At 40.4% G+C, this 18617-nt stretch overlaps 2 protein-coding genes across 2 annotated transcripts in view; one reads left to right on the top strand and one right to left on the bottom strand.

Moving 5' to 3' along the window:
* STX1B (syntaxin 1B) overlaps nt 1–16566 on the top strand; it is a 175810-nt gene extending 159244 nt beyond the window's left edge. The window contains exon 9 of the mRNA XM_087946755.1: nt 16534–16566. Within this exon, the coding sequence (XP_087802881.1) occupies nt 16534–16551 (18 nt within the window). The 3' untranslated portion in view covers nt 16552–16566. The remainder of the gene's footprint in view (nt 1–16533) is intronic.
* Nucleotides 1–18617, bottom strand: part of HSD3B7 (hydroxy-delta-5-steroid dehydrogenase, 3 beta- and steroid delta-isomerase 7) — a 72892-nt gene that overhangs the window by 39785 nt on the left and 14490 nt on the right. The window contains exon 2 of the mRNA XM_026683496.2: nt 16561–16635. Within this exon, the coding sequence (XP_026539281.1) occupies nt 16561–16573 (13 nt within the window). The 5' untranslated portion in view covers nt 16574–16635. The remainder of the gene's footprint in view (nt 1–16560; nt 16636–18617) is intronic.

Below are 18617 nucleotides of genomic sequence, written 5' to 3'. Positions count from 1 at the left end.
TCCACAGAAGTCAATTTGTGACTGAAACTGTGAAAATTTGTAGCTGAGACAACCGAATCATTCCAGATTTTGACAACTCTGTTACAGAAATCATATTTTTTACAGTCAAGTTTAGAACGATTTACATTAGTTTAAAGCGGTTGTTCGTGTGTGTATTATTGCGATTAAAACCAAAAAAATCATTTACAGGTGAAGTATTACTACGCACAATTTTGTATGCAATACCTAGGTCTGACCACAAGCGATGCAGTTCTAAGTTATCCAAACTGAGAATTCCGAGCCTATTAGCATAGCTATTGTGTACAGAAGTGCGCAAGACTTTTCTTGTGAAATATTTCATGACCAAAAATTGGCCCATGGAAAAATTCCATAAACAAATCACATGCTGTGAACTACAGAAGATGCAAAAAAAAAAAAAAAAAGTAAAATAAAATAGTAAACAAAACAGCCATATTTTTTAAAAAGAGGGAGGAAATCACACCTTGATGGTATGTAATACCCCAGCCACTTTTTACCCATTAATTTCCATGAAATAATAATACTTTATTATTTGTTTTTGACTTGTTTTTTATTTTGATCTACCTTTATTGTTTCTGTAAATAACTCAAGGCGGTGAATATACTAATATTCCTTCCTCCTATTTCCCCACAATAACATTCCTGTAATGCAGGTTGGGCTGAGAGAGGTTCATACCAGCCAACATCACCCAGTTGGCTTTCATGCCTATGGTAGGACTAGAACTCAAGCCTCCTAATTTCTAGTTGGGTGCAGAAGTGATATTCAGCAGGTTCTGACCAGTTCTGGAGAACCGGTAGTGGAAATTTTGAGTAGTTTGGACAACCGGTAAATACCACCTCTGACTGGCTCCGCCCCCATCTATTCTCTGCCTCCCAAGTCTCAGCTGATTGGCTGGGTCTTCTTTTGTTGCCCTGCACAGGAGAATGGAACTGGAAAGCAGGCTAGTGGGGTGGGGAGGGGTTTTGCAGTAACCTTCCCCCTGGAATGGGGTTTTTGTAGTATCCTTCCCCTGCTACGCCCACAAAGCCATGCCACACCCACCAAGCCATGCCCACAGAACTGGCAGTAAAAAAATTTGAATCCCACCACTGGACTTGGTTGCCTTAAGCACTAGGCCAAATTGACTTTTAAGTCTTTTAAAAATAACTGCTACACCTTTGTGAAGAGGAATGTGATAAATTCAGGTGAAATCAATTCCAATTTCCTTGGAAGTGATTTCATAATTTCGCAAGAACCATCTCGAAGATGGTATCCTCCTGTATTTCAAATATCTCCAGAGCAGTAGTTGCCAACCTGTGCATAAACAAGAATGAAGACAATATTCCGTGCCAGCTAACTATAAAATAAATAGGCACCTGTGTTACAAAATACGATCTGATTAAAATACATCTGATTTCACTGGAATTTTTTTCCAGTGAGTTGGCCTGAAAGAAAATCCTATTTTCCCAAATCTTTTCTGTTGGTGATTGCTATTTATCTGGCACCTTTCTTGCATACTGTTTCCAGAATCCTGCCCATTTGACAACTATATGAGCATGTAACGTTGGAAAAACAGAGGAAGCAGCAGTGGTGTGGATTGGCAAAAACAGCTGTAGTTACATTTCCCAGGAATCTAAGGGGGAAAATTTTCTGGCCTCTGTTTTTTGACAGATTAGATTGGGTTGGGCTTTATTTTTGTTTTTATGATTTAGAATTTCTCAGATGTGTTTCTATCATGTACTGTAGAACTAGTCAAGTCATCAAGGGGTTGCAAAGGAAAGGAAACACATGGACTTGGTTGCTCATGAAGTTGGAAGAGAACTTTTCCATTCTATGGATGACTCCTCTGGCAGCACCATTTTGGAATAGTTTATCCTTCCATTATGTTAAAGGCCTAGTCAATAGCTAACTGGCATGGTTTAATTTCTAAGAGGAATCATGATCCAACAAAAATTCTGCAAAATTTATTTTTGAGGCAGCCTAGATTCAATCCATTTTTCTCCAAATCCTGCAAACATCATCAGTGGATATGCTGGTCTCATGTGTAGCCGACCCTATTAAACACATGAGGGGCCCCGTCAATAGATTTTTGTATTTTACAGACACCTTATTTTGGCTGCTTTTGCAGAGTTTTATAGTGGGAAGGAGGGAGGGAGGGAGGCTTTTGGGTTTCTTAATCCAAGAATAAGAAAGGCCCAGTTCTTCTTTAAGGTATGGATGTATCTTTAAGACTGACTGGAGAAGACTGGCTGAACTACTGTATAACAGAGGCCACATTCAGATAGCATTAAACTACAGCTCCCGGCAGCCCTAACGATTGGCCAATGCTCTTTCAGATTTATCTTTCAGCCAAGGTGAACTGACTGATTTTGAATTATGAAATTTATATCTCCTATTGTTTTACAATAATTTTGTGCGGAAGGCTAGGCTGAACATGATGCACTGAGTGTTCTTTGATAAGTAAGGATGGATGTAATTCTAATCCAACAACCTAACCATTCCATCATACATCAAACCATTAGGTTTGTTTGCTCTTTGGCTTGTTTTTGCCCTCACTTAGATCATGCATTTTAAGGCTTCGTCTCAGGGTTTCTCAACTTTGGCAATTTTAATATAGACTTCAACTCCTAGAATTCCTCAGCTATCTTCAAGAATTCCCTAGCCAGCATATATGTGACTTCAACTTCCAGAATTCCTCAGCCATACCCCAGAATTCTCTAGCCACCATATGCCAGCTGGGGAATTCTGGGAGTCGAAGCCCACACTTTTTCAAATTGCCGTGGTTAAGAAACCCTACTCTATGCCATGGTTTGTACAAAGTATTCTCTGCATAACATCTAAAGAGAGAAAAACTCCACATTAGATTGAGGATGTTCAAGAATTGCCTGTGTGGCCAGTTATTGTTAACAAGCATGAGAGTAGAAAGGATTGACTCCTCGCCTGCCAAATGTAAATTCTGCCTTTGTTTCAAGGAGCAAATGGTGGTGCCCATCAAATTCCTTCCCCCACTTGTTCTGCACAACAACCTTGCTAGATGGGATGTCTTGAAAAGAAGGATCTGGGCCAAGTTCCCGTGAAAGTCTAGAGCAGGGGTCTCCAAACTTGGCAACTTTAAGACTTGTGGACTTCAATGCCCAGAATTCCCCAACCATCATGACTGGCTGAGGAATTCTGTGAGTTGAAATCCACTAGTCTTAAAGTTACTTAATTTGGAGATCTCTATTCTAGAGCCAATAGCCTCCTTGGCTTTACACTAAGACCTAACTACTATGTCCCAGATATAATTCAGCACTCATCATGGTCAGGCAGAAATAAAACGTCTCACAAGGACCCAATGTGTCCCCACCAGCTCTTATACCCCCACTCCAACCAAGACACCCAAGACACCGATGTCAGAGATGTCAGTCATTCCCCTGTAAAACAAATGGCCTCAAATCTTCACAAGAATGCCAGTATCTCATACATATAGAAGGCAAAAAGCAAGGGATCCACGTGTTCCCCCCCCCCAAAAAAAGGCAAATTGGCAGTCGCAACCATAAAAGCCGTGGTGCTGCAGTGGTTAGAATGTGGTACTGTGGGCTATTTCTGCTGAATGCCTGTTGCCAGCAATTTGGCAGTTTGATTCTCACCAACTCAAGGTTGACTCAAACTTCCATCCTTTCAAGAACTGTAAAATGAGGATCCAGATTGTTGGGGGCAAATATGTTGACTCTGTAAACTGCTTAGAGAGTGCTGTAAAGCACTGTGAAGTGGTATATAAGTCTAAGTATAGCTATTTGATCCCATGATTGGGACTGTCTTCTTTCCCTTCTCTTCCTTGTAATGATTTATTAAATTTATTATGGTTGCCCATCCAGTAAGATCCTCACTTTTTGCATTTCTCCCAGTAAGATGATTTTGAGGAGAAGAGGAAGCCAAAAAAACCTACTTTAAACAATATGGCAGTATGGGTGGTTCTTGACTTACAACCACTCGTTTAATGACTGTTCTAAGTTACAACGGCATTAAAAAAAAGTGACTTATGACCAGTTTTCATTCTTACAAACATTACAGCATTCTCGCAATCACGTGATCAAAATTTGGGTACTTGGCAACTGGCATGTATTTATGACAGTTGCAGTGTCCTGCAGTTATGTGATCACCATTTCCCAACTCACTTAGATGCGACTTCCAACAAGCAAAGTCATTGGGGGAAGCCAGATTTGGTTAATGACCGCATGACTCACTTAACAATTGCAATGCTTTACTTAACAACAGTGGCAAGACAGGTCGTAAAATAGGGCACAATGCATTTAACAACTGCCTTGCTCCATTGTGGTCAAAAATCGAGGAGTATCTGTACATGGACACAATTTGTCCAGCACAGCGGATAATAATGTGTACATTTTTTTATATAGCCCTGTTCAACGTAGAACTTTTTTTTAAAGGAAGGAAGTGAGAAAAGTTCTTTATTCAGATGATGGAAAAGCCCTCAAATTAGTTTTGTTTTTTGTTTTTTTGGCAAAAACAGCTACTTTTTTTCCTGGCTGATTCTTCCCCTCTTTTGGGACCAGTAAATATCAGAAAAAGGAAGAGATTTTCACTTTCCATTCAAATCGCTGTCATCACTTCTTTTTTATTCATTTATGCTGATGCACAATTGACCAGAAGAAGAAATGGGCGTGCCCCATCTAAAGTATGCGTTTTATAAGAGATTTTGTAATACGAGAACTTGTCTGAATGACAAACAAAGATAGATTCTTTTCAAAATTCCTAGCAATTGTTCATCCTGATTAATGAATCTTGTCATACAATTGCCTTTGCTCATTAGTGAACAATGATTTGATTTTAATTATTCTTTCAAAGTGAGATGATTGATTATATATTGATAAAATGCTTAACATCTAACAAAATGAAATTCAATGCAGAGAAAAGTAAGGTTTTACATTTAAGCAAGAAAAACCAAATGCACAGGTATAGAATAGGTCCGTGATGGCGAACCTATGGCACACATGCTGGAAGTGGCACACAGAGCCATTTCCGCCAACATGCAAGCCGTCGCCCCAGAGCAGGTCTACTGTACAGGTGCCTGCACCGCCCACCCGACAGCTGATTGTCGAGTAGCTGTTGCGCATGTGCGGGGGGTGCGCAGGCGGCATGGGGGGGGTCGTCAGGGGTGGGATTCTACCAGTTCGCACCTATTCGCTAGAGCCGGTTGTTAACATTCTAAGCAGTTCGGAGAACCGGTTGTTAGAAGGAATTACTGACCTAATCCTGTAAGGAAGGCAGGAAGGAAACATTCTGGTGTTGCTTACAGAAACTGCCTCTCCGTTAACCCTTATTACATTCTTGGCACGACTGGACTTCCTGTCTCAGGAACCTCTCTGGAGTTTTTTCCCACTCCTTTGCTGGTACTTGCTTGTGTGAAATGACCATTCAAAGTTACATGGCACTGAAAAAAGCGACTTATGACCATTTTTCACACTTACGATTGTTGCAGCATCCCCACAGTCATGAGAGGCCAGGCGAGGAGATGCGTGCCTTGATGGGGGTGATGTTGAGTTGGCCACGCCCAGCCAGTCACATGACCACCAACTAAGCCACGCCCACAGAACCTGTTGTTAAAAAAATTGAATCCCACCCCTGGGGGTCGTGCATTGCCTTATGGGCACTTTTGGCATGCGAGGATGGAAAGGTTAGCCCTCACTGGAATAGTAGTGAGAGAGATCTTGGAGTCCTAGTAGACAATCATTTGCTCAGTTTATAAGCAAATGTAGTGAGCAGATCTGTACATTGGGGAAACAAAACAACCACTTCATAAACTCATGGCACAACGTAGGAAAACAAACCCATCACCACTAGATTCAGCAGTTCATCTGCATTTAAAAGACAGGCCATGCTTTTGAAGACAGCAAAGTGCACATTTTGGCAGAGAAGACCACTGGTTTGAAAGAGGGGCCAAAGAGGCCATCTATGTCAAAATTGAAGGGCCCTCTCTCAATAGAGGGGAGGGATATGACATCATCTATCTCCAGTTTACTACAATCCTTTCAGCAGTTCCGAGAAGGCTCCACACCCATTTGCATTACTCAGCTGACCCCAAGGACACAGATAAATCTCCAGGTGGCTTTAATGACTCTCTAAAACAGGAGTCTTCAAACTTGAATTCCTCCTCCAGTCATGTAAACTCAGGAATTCTAGGAGTTGAAGTCCACAAGTCTTAAACTTGCCCAAGTTTGAAGACCCTTGCTCTAAAAGAATGCAAATGACCAACTGTCTTCAAGAAGTATAACTCCTTCCATTCCACATCAACCATTCAGAGCTGAAGAAGCTTCTTGGATGAGAAGTGAAATGTTTTCAAGGGAAAACCAGTTGTCTCTTGAAAAAAAGCACCATCCAACACTGGAGGTTTTAAAGAAATTGGGCAACTGTTTGTCTGAAATGATGTAGTTTCCTGCTTGAGCAGGGGGGTGGACTAGAAGACCTTTAAGGCCCCTCCCAACTGTGTTATTGTTATACTATTAACTATAGCTCAATAGTATATTTTAATATTTTAAAATATTTAAATTTCTTATCAGTTTTATACATCTTGCAAATCCCTTTTCTATTTTCTGTTTACTCCTTTATTTCTTTTTTGTGCCTATGTATTTTGCTTTTGCTTTCTCATTTCCATTAAAGAAAAAAGTAATTTTTAAAGGAGAAGAGGACAGAATATTCTTCTTATGAGTACTGTCTATTTAGAATGATCCCCAAAAATAGATCCCTCACCAAATAATACCGAAAAGATAGGATGTGACAGTGAATTAGAATAACTACTCAAAATCAAGGCCCCGGAGGATTTCTTCAAGCCTCAGGGAGGGCAAAAACAGCCTCCCCGGACCATTTTTCACACTTATGACTGTTGCAGCATCCCCACAGTAATGAGAGGCCACGTGAGGAGATGCGTGCCTCGATGTGAGTGATATTGAGCTGGCCACGCCCAGTCAATAATGTGACTACCAAGCCACGCCCACCAACTAAGCCAGGTCCACAGAACCTGTTGTTAAAAAATTTGAATCCCACCCCTGGTTGCTGGGGAATATTAATAAAGCCACTAAACCACTGTTATATGTGTGTGAGAGTGAGCAGGACAGCACATCTGGGCATAATTCAGAAACTACTTTTCATGTTCTGAACGAAATGAAGCTAGCAAATTGTGTTAGATTATTGCATCCATTATCTTGTGGTAATGTTCACAACAAATTAAAATATCTTCCAAAGTGCTGTTAGAGTTTTGGCAAATGATCTAAACGACTTTAACTAGATTTCTGTTTGAACCTTGCTTTATATTTGGGGTGGCTTTGCACCCACACCCATAATCTACATACCATAAGGAAACAAAACAGATTCCAGTTTTTGTGGTACCTGAGTAGGATGAATAAGCAAGCCTATTTGGCCAATTTGATCATTTGATGTAGAGACAGAGCTGTAAATCAGAGAAACCAAAACTCACTCACCTACATTCTTTTTTACCTAGATTTACAGAGATCAGCCATTAATTACCATTATAACTCCTCCTTTTTCAATGCTCCAAAGGGCTGAAAAACCATGCCAAGGCCTACATCACACTGAGGACTTCAGCAGAGTAAATTCACCTTGGATCATCTGGCTTAGACTTCCGAAAATTGAATTCAAATTACCCTGCTGCTCACAAAGATCAGGGGTGGGCTGCTGGGAGTTCACAGGGGTTCCCTAGCTAAGATTCTGTGCAGTTCGGAGAACCCCCAAATCCCACTCCTGACTGGTCCCGCCCACCCCTCCCCTCACCGAAATCCCCACGCGGCCCGTTTTGGGTGCAGGGTGTGCGTGGAGGCTCAGGGAGGGCGAAAAACAGGCCTTCTGGAAGTTTGGGGAAATGGGACCGTTTCCGGCTTGCAGAGAGCCTCTGGAGCCCCGGGAGGCCGTTTTCGCTCTCCCAGAGGCTCGACAAAAACCTCCAGAGCCTGGGGAGGGCAAAAATGACACACACACCCCCGCAGTGGTGCCGGAGACCAACTAGGCCACGCTGCCATAGCCATGCCCACCCAGCAACCGGGCAGAGAACCCTTTGCTAAAATTTTTGAAGCCCACCCCTAAGATGTAGCCTCAATCAAATCCAGTAGACACCCCATAATAACAGCAGCAGCAAGAAAGCAGGAGGCACATTTATCATAAAGATAAAGATCTACAAATCATGAGGGTAAAAAGAAACACAAATGAGATTTAAAAGAATGAAGGATCTCTGCTATTTACTTACCTGCTTAAATATGTAGAAGGAAAGGATTTTTTTTAGTTATCCCTTACTTCTAATCCTACAATCTGATCTGGTTTCAAATATTTTAACAACTTTTCATAAACTGCAAAAACAAGAGCAACTTGTTTGAAAAGAAGCGTTTTAATTTATTTTTTTAAAGCAGAATCTTGAATGTTTGAAGTTCTGGTTCATGAAAAAGAAAATAATATCCCTGTTTAGTGCCCATTCTAAATTTATCCCCAGATCCAAGTCTAATGGATAGAGACCTGCCAACAACTCTGTAGGATAAACATTTGGATGGAAAATAAACTGTCTTGGCTCAATTCAGGAAGAAACAACCTTATTTTGATTTATGCTTTTTCATATTTTAGTTTTTATTTGAATACTGCTCAAAGATGTTTTTTTTCTCCCACTGAGCAGTAGTTATTTAATTTGGCTTTTTTTTTAAAAAAAATCACAAGTCTTATCAAGAAACGTTTGGAATGGTTGGAGTATAAAATATTGGATATCAAGATATTTGGAGCATGCCACATAGCCCCATAGTTACTGAAATGAATAAGCATTTACCAGCAGTTTCAGCTTCCATTGAGTTCTGAGAAAAGTCAACCCGGGAAACCCGAGAATATAAAGAAGTCTCTTTTAGCAGCACTCACAAAATAAACAAGCACAGAGAAAGATCAAATACTATCCACCATTTCAAAAATAGGAAACTCATGACAGAAGAGAACGAAATTAGAAAAACTGAACTGGAAATCCTTCCTAAAAATCACCATGATGCAGAAGAGGATAACAAAAATGTTGTGTTTGTATGTATGTATGAAAGATTAGTTAGCTTGAGACAAAAAAGATGTTGAAGCTCTCAAAAAGAGTGCAGAGAAGATCAAACAAAGATGATTTCAGGACTGGAGGTATGAAGAATGGTTGCAGGAACTGTGTATGTCTAATCTAACAAAGAGGACTAGGGGTGATTTGATAGCATCTTCCAATATTTGAGGGACTGTCACAGAGATGAGGGGGTCAATTTATTATCCAAAGGTCCTAAGGGCAGGACAAGAAGTAATGGTTGGAAACCAAAGAGAGATCCAATCTAGAACTAAGGAGAAATTTCCTGAAACTGAGAAGTATTTTATTTTACTTTATTTTTTGGCATCCTCCGTAGTTTACAGCACATGAATTGGTCATGCAATTTTTCAGAGTAAACCATTGTAATGTATCTCTAACGAGGAATGTAGAAAAAGATCTTGGGGAACTACAATGGTATTAGACTCAAAATTTTCTTTTGAAAGATGCATCAAGCCTTTTTGAAACCTGGGCCGCATTAGCTTGGCTTTCCTTTTCTGTTCCTCTAAACAGGTTGGGAAATCATCTGACTCTAAGATAAAAAATAGGACGACTCCATCTCAAGGTAATTCAGATGAAGAATAACCCACCCAAGGAGAACTTCAGTCGTGTTTATTAGATTTGGCTTGCCTCCAGAAGTTGCTTCATCACTGGAGGTTTTTAAGAAGAGATTGGACAACCATTTGTCTGAAATGGTATAGGATCTCCTACAGGGTTGGACTAGGGGACCTCTAATATCCCTTCCAACTCTGTTATACTGTTACCGTTACTCATGTGTTCAAGTGAACAAAAGTCTTCCTATTCAGATACTCACCAGCTGGACAGATGAACTTAAAAACGCAGCTCTTGAATAAAAGGATTTTAACCTTTGGGGACCTGTTTTGGCAAGCATAGCAAAACTGGGAAAGTACATTGCTTACAACACTCATCTTCCTTGACCCTTTTGTCAATGTTCTCATACAGGCTTGTGAAAGCCAGGCCATTACGAATCCATTTGTCTGACAAGATCCCAGCAAGAAGAAAGTTAAGCTACAGCAGAAAGTTTCGAATTATGATGTCATCCAATGTTTAGAATTATAACATCGTCCCATTCTAAACTACTTTAACCTTAGCAGGCGTGAGCATCTGAGGAACATCTGGTTGGGAAGCTAAGCAGAGTTAGGTGAGGTTAGCTGTTGGATGGGAGGCTAGTGGATCCCTTTTTTAAGGTCTAAAATGAGTCCACAGGGTCAAACACAAATGGCAATGGCAAATGTATTCTATATTGTTGCCCAAGAAAAGTACAAGTATAAATCAGTGAAATAAACAGATACTGAGCATGTTTTTAAAGAAAATACTTTTCAAATGACTTGGAGACATGGGACTGAAAAAAACTATACAGGTAGTTCTCGACTTATGACCACAGTTGAGCCCAACATTTTGTTTGCTAAGCAAGGCAGTTGTTAAGTGAATGTTGCCCATTTTACGACTTTCCCAGCTTTGTAAAACAGAAGGATGTAATAGTCCTTCTCTGCTAAACACTGATGGATGGAATTATCTGGCCTTAAAAATGAAGCACATCTTATCACATGTTTCACCTCACATCAATCTTGGTATCTGGGGATATTTGAGAGAACAAGTGATGTCACACTGATTATATGCTGTTTTGACTCAGAAACAAATATTTTCAACATTTCCAAGAAAAGAAGGGCTGGTAAACCCTCATCAACTTCATTTCTGCTTCCAAATTTGATCCCTCCCTTTTTAAAAATATTTCTCTTGAGGATTGCAAACTCGAGTACTCCCCTTCCAGCATTTTTAAAGCCCCAAGAAAGTGGATTTGTGCACTGTCAACAAATGAGACAAGAATGATTAAATGTACATCTTGCCTCAGCCCTAGGAATAAAGCTGAATAAAATGACTAAGCTCTGGTTTGAAATATTTCAGCAGGCAGCAAATTCAGACTGGCTAAGCAGAGTTGGGCAAGTTGGTCAAGACAAGAATGGGATTATAATAAAGGATTATAATTGAGGAGTCCTAAGAAATCCAAGGAGACAAAACAATCTGTACTGTTGCCAAAAGAATGAGATGGACATTCTGTGAAAATAGTTAAGACCAATTTGAAGATTTTTTTAAAAATTATCAACACAAAGGCAACAGAAATAAGAACTATAATTTTACTCAGGTTGTAAGAACTTCACGATATGGGGACATTCAGTGAGAAGAATGCTCTATTTTGCCTTCCAAGCGTATGTTGCCAAGTTATTGTAGACGACAGATAATCCTCGACATACAACCTTTCATTTAGTGACCGCTCAAAGGTACGACTCTGAAAAAAAATGACTGTTTATCACACAACCGTCACAGAATCCCAGGATTACACAATCAAAATTCAGACATAGGAAACTGGAATGCATTTATGATAGTTACAGGTCATGTAATCACCACCTGCGATCTTCTGACAAGCAAAATCAATGGGAAATCCAGATTCATTCAATAATCATGTTACCAACTTAATAACTACAGTGAATCTCTTAACCGCTGTACCAAAAGAAGTCATAAAATGGGGCAGAACTCATTTAACAAATGCCTTGCTTAGCAACAGAAATTTCGGGCTCAATTGTGATCGTAAGTCAAGGACTGCTGAGGGGCAGACCAGATGGACTTTTTAATGGTTGCTATATGGGTTGTGTAGTATTGTTGCACTGGTTAGCTTACATTCTGTGCATAACCTCGTAAGAATAGAATGCTGGAGTTTTTCCCTGCCATTCAATTCACTATAACTTAAAAAGATAGGAAGTTCCTCAGGCTGGATAATAAAAGATATTTTTTTTTCCAATTTAAGAAGTTCAGAGATTAACTAATATTGTTTCTTTTCACCACAGATTCTGTGAGACTCCTGACGTCTTTTCCTATGCTAACGTTTTACTTTTTATATATTTTTAATGCAATGCTCTTTTCAATTGTCATGCATAAATATTACTGGGTGCTTTAATTTTTTTGATGCAATTGGACAGGTGGCTTTTTCTTATGCAATCAAATCAGTTATTACATTTTTTTTATTCTGCAAACTATAAAAGGTGTGATTTCTCCCTTTTGTTCTCTTTCTCTCTCTCTCTTGTGAAATCAATAAAACAGAGAATCGTAAATCAAATGATCTTCCTTGTCTTGGTGTTATAATTGGAGTCTTGGCAAACACCCTTCAGTTTCTAAGAGTCTGTTATTACCATCATCCCTTAAAATAAATCAATGGATGCTAACATAGATAGATTTATGCCACAGGTAGTCCTTGACTTACAACCATTCATTTAGTGGCTGTTTGAAGCTACAATGGCACTGAAAAAACTGACTTTTAAAGGTAGTCCTCAACTTACAACAGTTTGTTTAATAACTGTTCAAAGTTACAATGGCACTGAAAAAAGTGGCTTATGATCATTTTTTACACTTGCGACCTTTGTAGCATCCCCATGATCATGTGATCAAAATTCAGAAACTTGGCAACCAACTCATACTTACGACCATTGCTGTGTCCCAAGGTCATGTGATCTGTTTTTGTGACCATTTGACAAGCAAAATCAATGGGGAAGCCAGATTCACTTAACAACCATGTTATAACTTATCAACTGTAGCGATTCACTTAACAAGCATGGCAAAAAAAAGGCTTGTAAAATGGGTCAAGACTCACTTAACAAATTTCTCACTTAGCAACATAAATTTTGGGCTCAATTGTGGTCGTACTGGACTACCTGTAGTGCAAAATGATTCATCCTCACTCTTCAAGTATCAATGTCACATAGAAGAAGACAAAGGCTTGTTCCAGAACACTAAGCTAGAATGGATGGAAGCCATAGGAAGGCGAATTCCAACATTAGAAAAAATAAACAGATTAAGAGCCGGTGAGGAATGGATAGAGTCACCCAGGAAGCAATGGCCACTGAATCTTCTCAGAAGAAACTAGATAGTCGTTGGATAGAGATGCAACCAAGGCTTACAATTTCATGCTGACTCAAGGAACAGCAGCTAAGTCAAGAGGCAGAAAATGTTTCTAAAGAATCTTCTAATCAGGAGAACATTTGAGAAATAAAGAATCACGTCAGAATTTGCCCCTATTCCTCCCCCAAGTCTGATTCCACAGGCCAAAAACTAAAGGAAAGGACATTAAGAGCCAGTTTAGTCTAGTGGTTAAGGCTAGAAAGCGAGAATTTAAGTCTAGAGGTGGGATTCTGCTGGTTCAGCCTGGTTCTACCAAACTGGTAACTCCAAAGATCAGCTGAGAGACAACCGGTTTGCTCTGAAAATCTTCTGTTCTTCTGTTTAGCCCACCTGCCCACCCAGGTTCTAGGCTGTCCTTGATTTCCTGATTTTTCAACCAACTGCTTTGCGCGGCACAGGAGAAGAAGATTTTCAAATGCTGTGCACGCGCATGCAATGCACATTTGGCATGCATGCGCATGAAGCTCACATGCATGCACAAAACCAGTTATTACACCGGTTGAATCCCACCCCTGTTCAAGTCCCTCCTTAACCACGAATGCTTGGTTGGGTCTCTGGGCCAAAATGCCAGGAGATGTTGAGTTCTGGTCCCACCTTAGCCATGAGAGCCATCTGGGTGACGTTGGGCCAATCATTAGGCGTCCCTGAGTTCAAGTCCCACCTTAGGTCTGAAATCTACCTTAGGCAAAGCGCGGCCTCATTGAACTGTTAGGAAAAGAATTGGAAACCCACCCCTGGCAAGGGGCCCATCTCTTAGAACAATTAATCAGTCGAAAGACTCGTCTCCAAAAGCTGTGGGTGCTCCAACACTGATGATTTGAGAGGATGGCACAAACAAGAGGTGGGGTCAACCTATTCTCCAAAGCATTGGAAAGCAAGAGATGAAGCAATGGATAGAAACTGAATAAAGAAGGAATAGCAATAGCATTAGATTTATATACTGCTTCACAGTGCTTTACAGCCCTCTCTAAGAGATTTTCAGAGTTAGCATATTGCAACCAACAATCTGGGTCCTCGTTTTTTACCGACCTCAGAAGGATGGAACCTGGTGAGATTTGAACTGCCAAATTGCAGTCAGTCAGCAGAAGTAACCAGCAGTATTGCACTCTAACCATTGGGCCACCATAGCTCAAGCAACCTAGAACTAAGAAGAAACTTCCTAACAGGGAGAACAATTAACCAGTGGTACAACTTGCCTTCAGAAGTTGTGGATGCTCCAACACTGGAGGTTTTTAAGAAGAGACTGGACAACCATTTGTCTGAAACAGTATAGGTTTCCTGCTTGAGCAGGGGGTTGGACTAGAAGACCTCCAAGGTCCCTTCCAACTGTGTTTTTCTGTTATCCCCCTGCCCTTATTCCAGACCCAAAGCAAGAGACTTAGAGCTCCTTGCAATATTCAGGAAGGAGAAGAAAAAGAAAAAACTAAGGAACATATTATAAAAAAATCTTTCTCGCCCATGATGATCTGTGTCTTCCTCGATTTTAGGTCTTCTATCAGTGTCTGGGAAATTAAGAGTTCTGTGTGGGATCTTAACCCTTGCTAGCACTCTTCTGGATAGAGAGCTCTGATGTTGTTCCTGGGAACTGTTGGAGCCACTTCCCCTGCTTATTTATATTCCAATAGATATGTGTATAAAACGGTTTTCATGAAGGCTGAGGATGCTGCATTGTAATTGTCCACACAATACTTAATCTATGTTTGTAAGTGACTCACAGGGAACATCAAGATGTCAATCCACCATGAAATTTGGTCAATAAATTTATTTATCCAGCATTAGAGGACTACGCTTCTAGAAGTAACCATGCAGAAATTCCATTTCCATTATCCAACCATCAATTTCCACATAATAACTATGTGGCTGAAAAGAATTGGGAGATACATATAATTTTGTTCTTACTATTGTGTGTTGCTTGCTTGCTTGCTATTGTTTCCTTTTTGTCTTTTTTTCTGCAGTATTTAATTATATAAAGTATGGATGGAGAAATAGATCTATGAAGTTCACTAGTATTACTCTCCAATAAACCTACTCTCCAATAAACAATTTGGTTTCAGAAAAAAACTATCCTGTAATCTGCAACTCTTACACTGCAAAAACATATGGACGACACAACTCGACCAGGGCAAAGCAATTGACGCAATCTACATAGACTTCTGTAAAGCCTTTGATTCAGTGGTACACGACAAACTACTCCTAAAAATAAAATCCTATGGTATCTCTGGACAACTGAATAACTGGATAGAAGCATTCCTGTCAAACAGACAACAAATGGTCAAAATCGGGAGCGTTCTATCAAATCCAGTACCTGTCAATAGTGGTGTCCCCCAGGGCAGTGTTCTAGGACCAACTCTCTTCATACTCTACATAAATGACCTCTGTGATCATATTAAGAGCAATTGCGTTCTCTTCGCTGATGATGTAAAGCTGTTCAATACCACAGACAATACTGCTACCTTACAAAAAGACCTTGACTATGTATCTGAATGGTCAAACAAATGGCAACTCCAAATCTCAACAAATAAATGCTCTGTCTTACATATTGGCAAAAAAAAATCAGAAAATAAAATACAAGCTGAATAGTCAAGATCTTGTTGATGACCCAAGCTCTGTAAAGGACCTTGGAATACTCACCTCTAATGATCTAAGTGCTAGAGCCCACTGCAACTACATAGCCAAAAAGGCATTAAGAGTTGTTAACCTAATCCTACGTAGTTTTTTCTCTGGTAATATCACACTACTAACCAGAGCATACAAAACATTTGCTAGACCAATACTCGAATACAGTTCATCAGTCTGGAACCCTCATTACGTATCTGATATTAGCACAATTGAGAAAGTCCAGAAATATTTCACAAGAAGAGTTCTCCACTCTTCTACTCGTTGTAGAATACCTTATGCCACCAGACTTGAAATTCTAAAACTAGAAAACCTTGAATTACGCCGTCTTCGGTCTGACCTAAGCATGGTATATAAAATCATACATTGCAATGTCCTACCTGTCAATGAATACTTCAGCTTCAACCATAACAACACAAGAGCACACAATAGATACAAACTCAAAGTAAACCGCACCAAACTTGATTGCAGGAAATACGACTTCAGCAATAGAGTAGTCAATGTCTGGAATACTCTACCCGACTCTATAGTCTCTTCCCCAAACCCCAAAAACTTTAACCTTAGACTGTCTACTATTGACCTCACCCCTTTCCTAAGAGGTCTGTAGGGGCGTGCATAAGCGCACCATCGTGGCCTACCGTCCCTGTCCTATTGTTTCTCTTATTCTTTTATTTTTCTTATATGTACCCATTTCATGTATTCACAACTATGTATACACTTATACTTATTATCTTGTAAACAATTGGCAAATCAAATAAATAAATAAAAATAAATAAAATAAATAAATTACAAGAGAGAGAAAAAGAATCGAAAGACAAGGCATTTTATAATTGCAGTTACTGTTTTCTTTCTTACAGCATTCCTATTTCTTGTGAGACACTTACCAGGAATTTGCATTCTTACTGTCTGGATGGCTTCTAGTTCTGGTATCAGCAAAGACAAGCCCAAGACTTCAAATGCTAGAAAAAGAAAACAATTAATGTGAAAAATGTCTCCAGCCTTCCCTTCTTAAATGCATCCTATAATTCAGATTATTTTAATTACGTGTATGTTGTTCTGAAGAGAGGTATGTAGGAGTTCAAAAACAACACACCAGCAACTCATGTTTGGTGACACCACCTGCCAGTTCTCATTTGACTCCACAGTAATTATAGAGAGCTGAACGCATGCAGGGTTAGCAGCTCATTGACCAGGTTTACAAATGTTGGTTTGGCTAGAGATATAACCCAAGGAGGGGTTCTGATTCTTCAAAGAGGGGGGAGGGAGGGAGGGAGGGAGAGAGAGGGAGGGAGGGAGATGGAATTGAAGGCAACAACTTCCTGAGAAAAGGCAAGTACTTTCTTCGTATGGAGGTGATGGTAGAAGAGAGAGATTTAGAAAGAAGCCAAGGTGTTAGATGGAAAGATTAGAGAAGCGGGGAAGGGGGGAAGGATCAAGGACAGGAAAGATCTGTCTGAGACATCCTGAAAAACCCCTGCTTCAAAGCAGAAAGTCTTCTTTGGGGTACAGCTAAAAGAAGAAAGGAAGGAAAGGGGAGGAGAGGGATAGAAAGAGGAGGGGAAGGGGAGGAAGAGGGAGAAGGTGGGAGAAGGAGAGAGGGGGGAGAGAGGGAGAGGGGACACAGGAGAAGAGGGGAGAGGAGAGAAGGGGAGGGGAGGGGACACGATGAAGGGAAGGGAAGGGGGAAAGGAGTATTTGGTCTACAGAGTGAGGCACTCAACTGCAAGTTTTGTTTGCTGTGGTTTGTCTGCTGGTTCCTGCAGCATAGATCTACCTTCCCTTCTCTGTAATCAAAACCCACATTTTTTTGCTGTAGAAACCTGCAGCCAAAAACATTTCATGAAGTTTTCCCCAGCTGTCGAGATATCATAACACCCCAAATACTATAACTCCTCAAATACGATAGCTCCCCTCGACTCCAGGATGGCAAGAGCTCAAGATGACAAACCCTAAACTGCAAAACATTATGAAGCAATATATATATTTTCCCCCTAAAGATAAGCGAGAAATCATTTTTAGTTCCCCAATCTTGCCAGTTGAAAAATCTCAGCAAACAACCCAATCTAAGTCGATTGAGTTTTGGGCTAACTCTGATCCAGACCCTGAGCAGATAACTAGGACTGTGCAATGGTTGTTAAATCCTGACAGTAATTGGCAAGCTAGGGTGTTCTTCAATAAATCCATAATGACCTGGTTTGCCTGGTTTGTCATCACACCAAGCCAAAAACAAAGAACTAAGGATTGTGTGTCAAGTATAACAAAGCATATTAAGAACAATATGCTTCATGCAGATGACTCATATCACATTACAAAAGAGTTAGGCAGTTTCATGCTCTAAGTCAGTGGTCCCCAACCTTTTTTGTACCACGGCCCGGTACAAAATGTACAAAATGATCCACGGACTGGTACCGGCATCAGCACGCACGACCAAGGCAAGGCAAGCTGAGCGACTGGCCAGCCAGCCGTCCCCCTCTTCTCCCCGCCACCTTCAACTCCTCCTTTGTACCTTCTCGTGGTCGATGGGCTTTTCGGGCTCTTTCTTAATCTCCTCCTGAGTAACGCGAGACTCCACCGCCATCGGGACGGCTCCGCCCCCTTCTACGAAACTAAGGCGCGAGGATTATAGTGAGATGCAATTAGAGAAGATTTATTGGCTTGGATTGTCTGGCCCAGACATTAATTCACACTTGTGAAAAATAGTGTGTGTAATTTCACATACGCTAACCAAGAAGCTGGCACAGAGATGAAGTCTCCAGAACATGGGTTTTTGCTGCTCAAAGCCAAATGGGGAAATGAATTAATCTTGAGCTCTTCTCTGTACCCCAAAAGATTCTGGAGCATTTCCTATGAAACCAACACTTTCATCTTTGCCTTTTGATGTCTATGGAGATTCTCAGTCATCCAGGTCATGGTTATCCCAAAGGTGCTCTTTTTAAAAAAG

The sequence above is a fragment of the Notechis scutatus genome, chromosome Z, assembly GCF_049901735.1.
Source record: "Notechis scutatus isolate UNSWTSFEM ecotype Mainland chromosome Z, rNotScu1.2, whole genome shotgun sequence".
Lineage (NCBI taxonomy): Eukaryota > Metazoa > Chordata > Lepidosauria > Squamata > Elapidae > Notechis > Notechis scutatus.
Note: the sequence above shows the minus strand (reverse complement) of the source record. Positions and strands in the feature narration are given on the sequence as shown.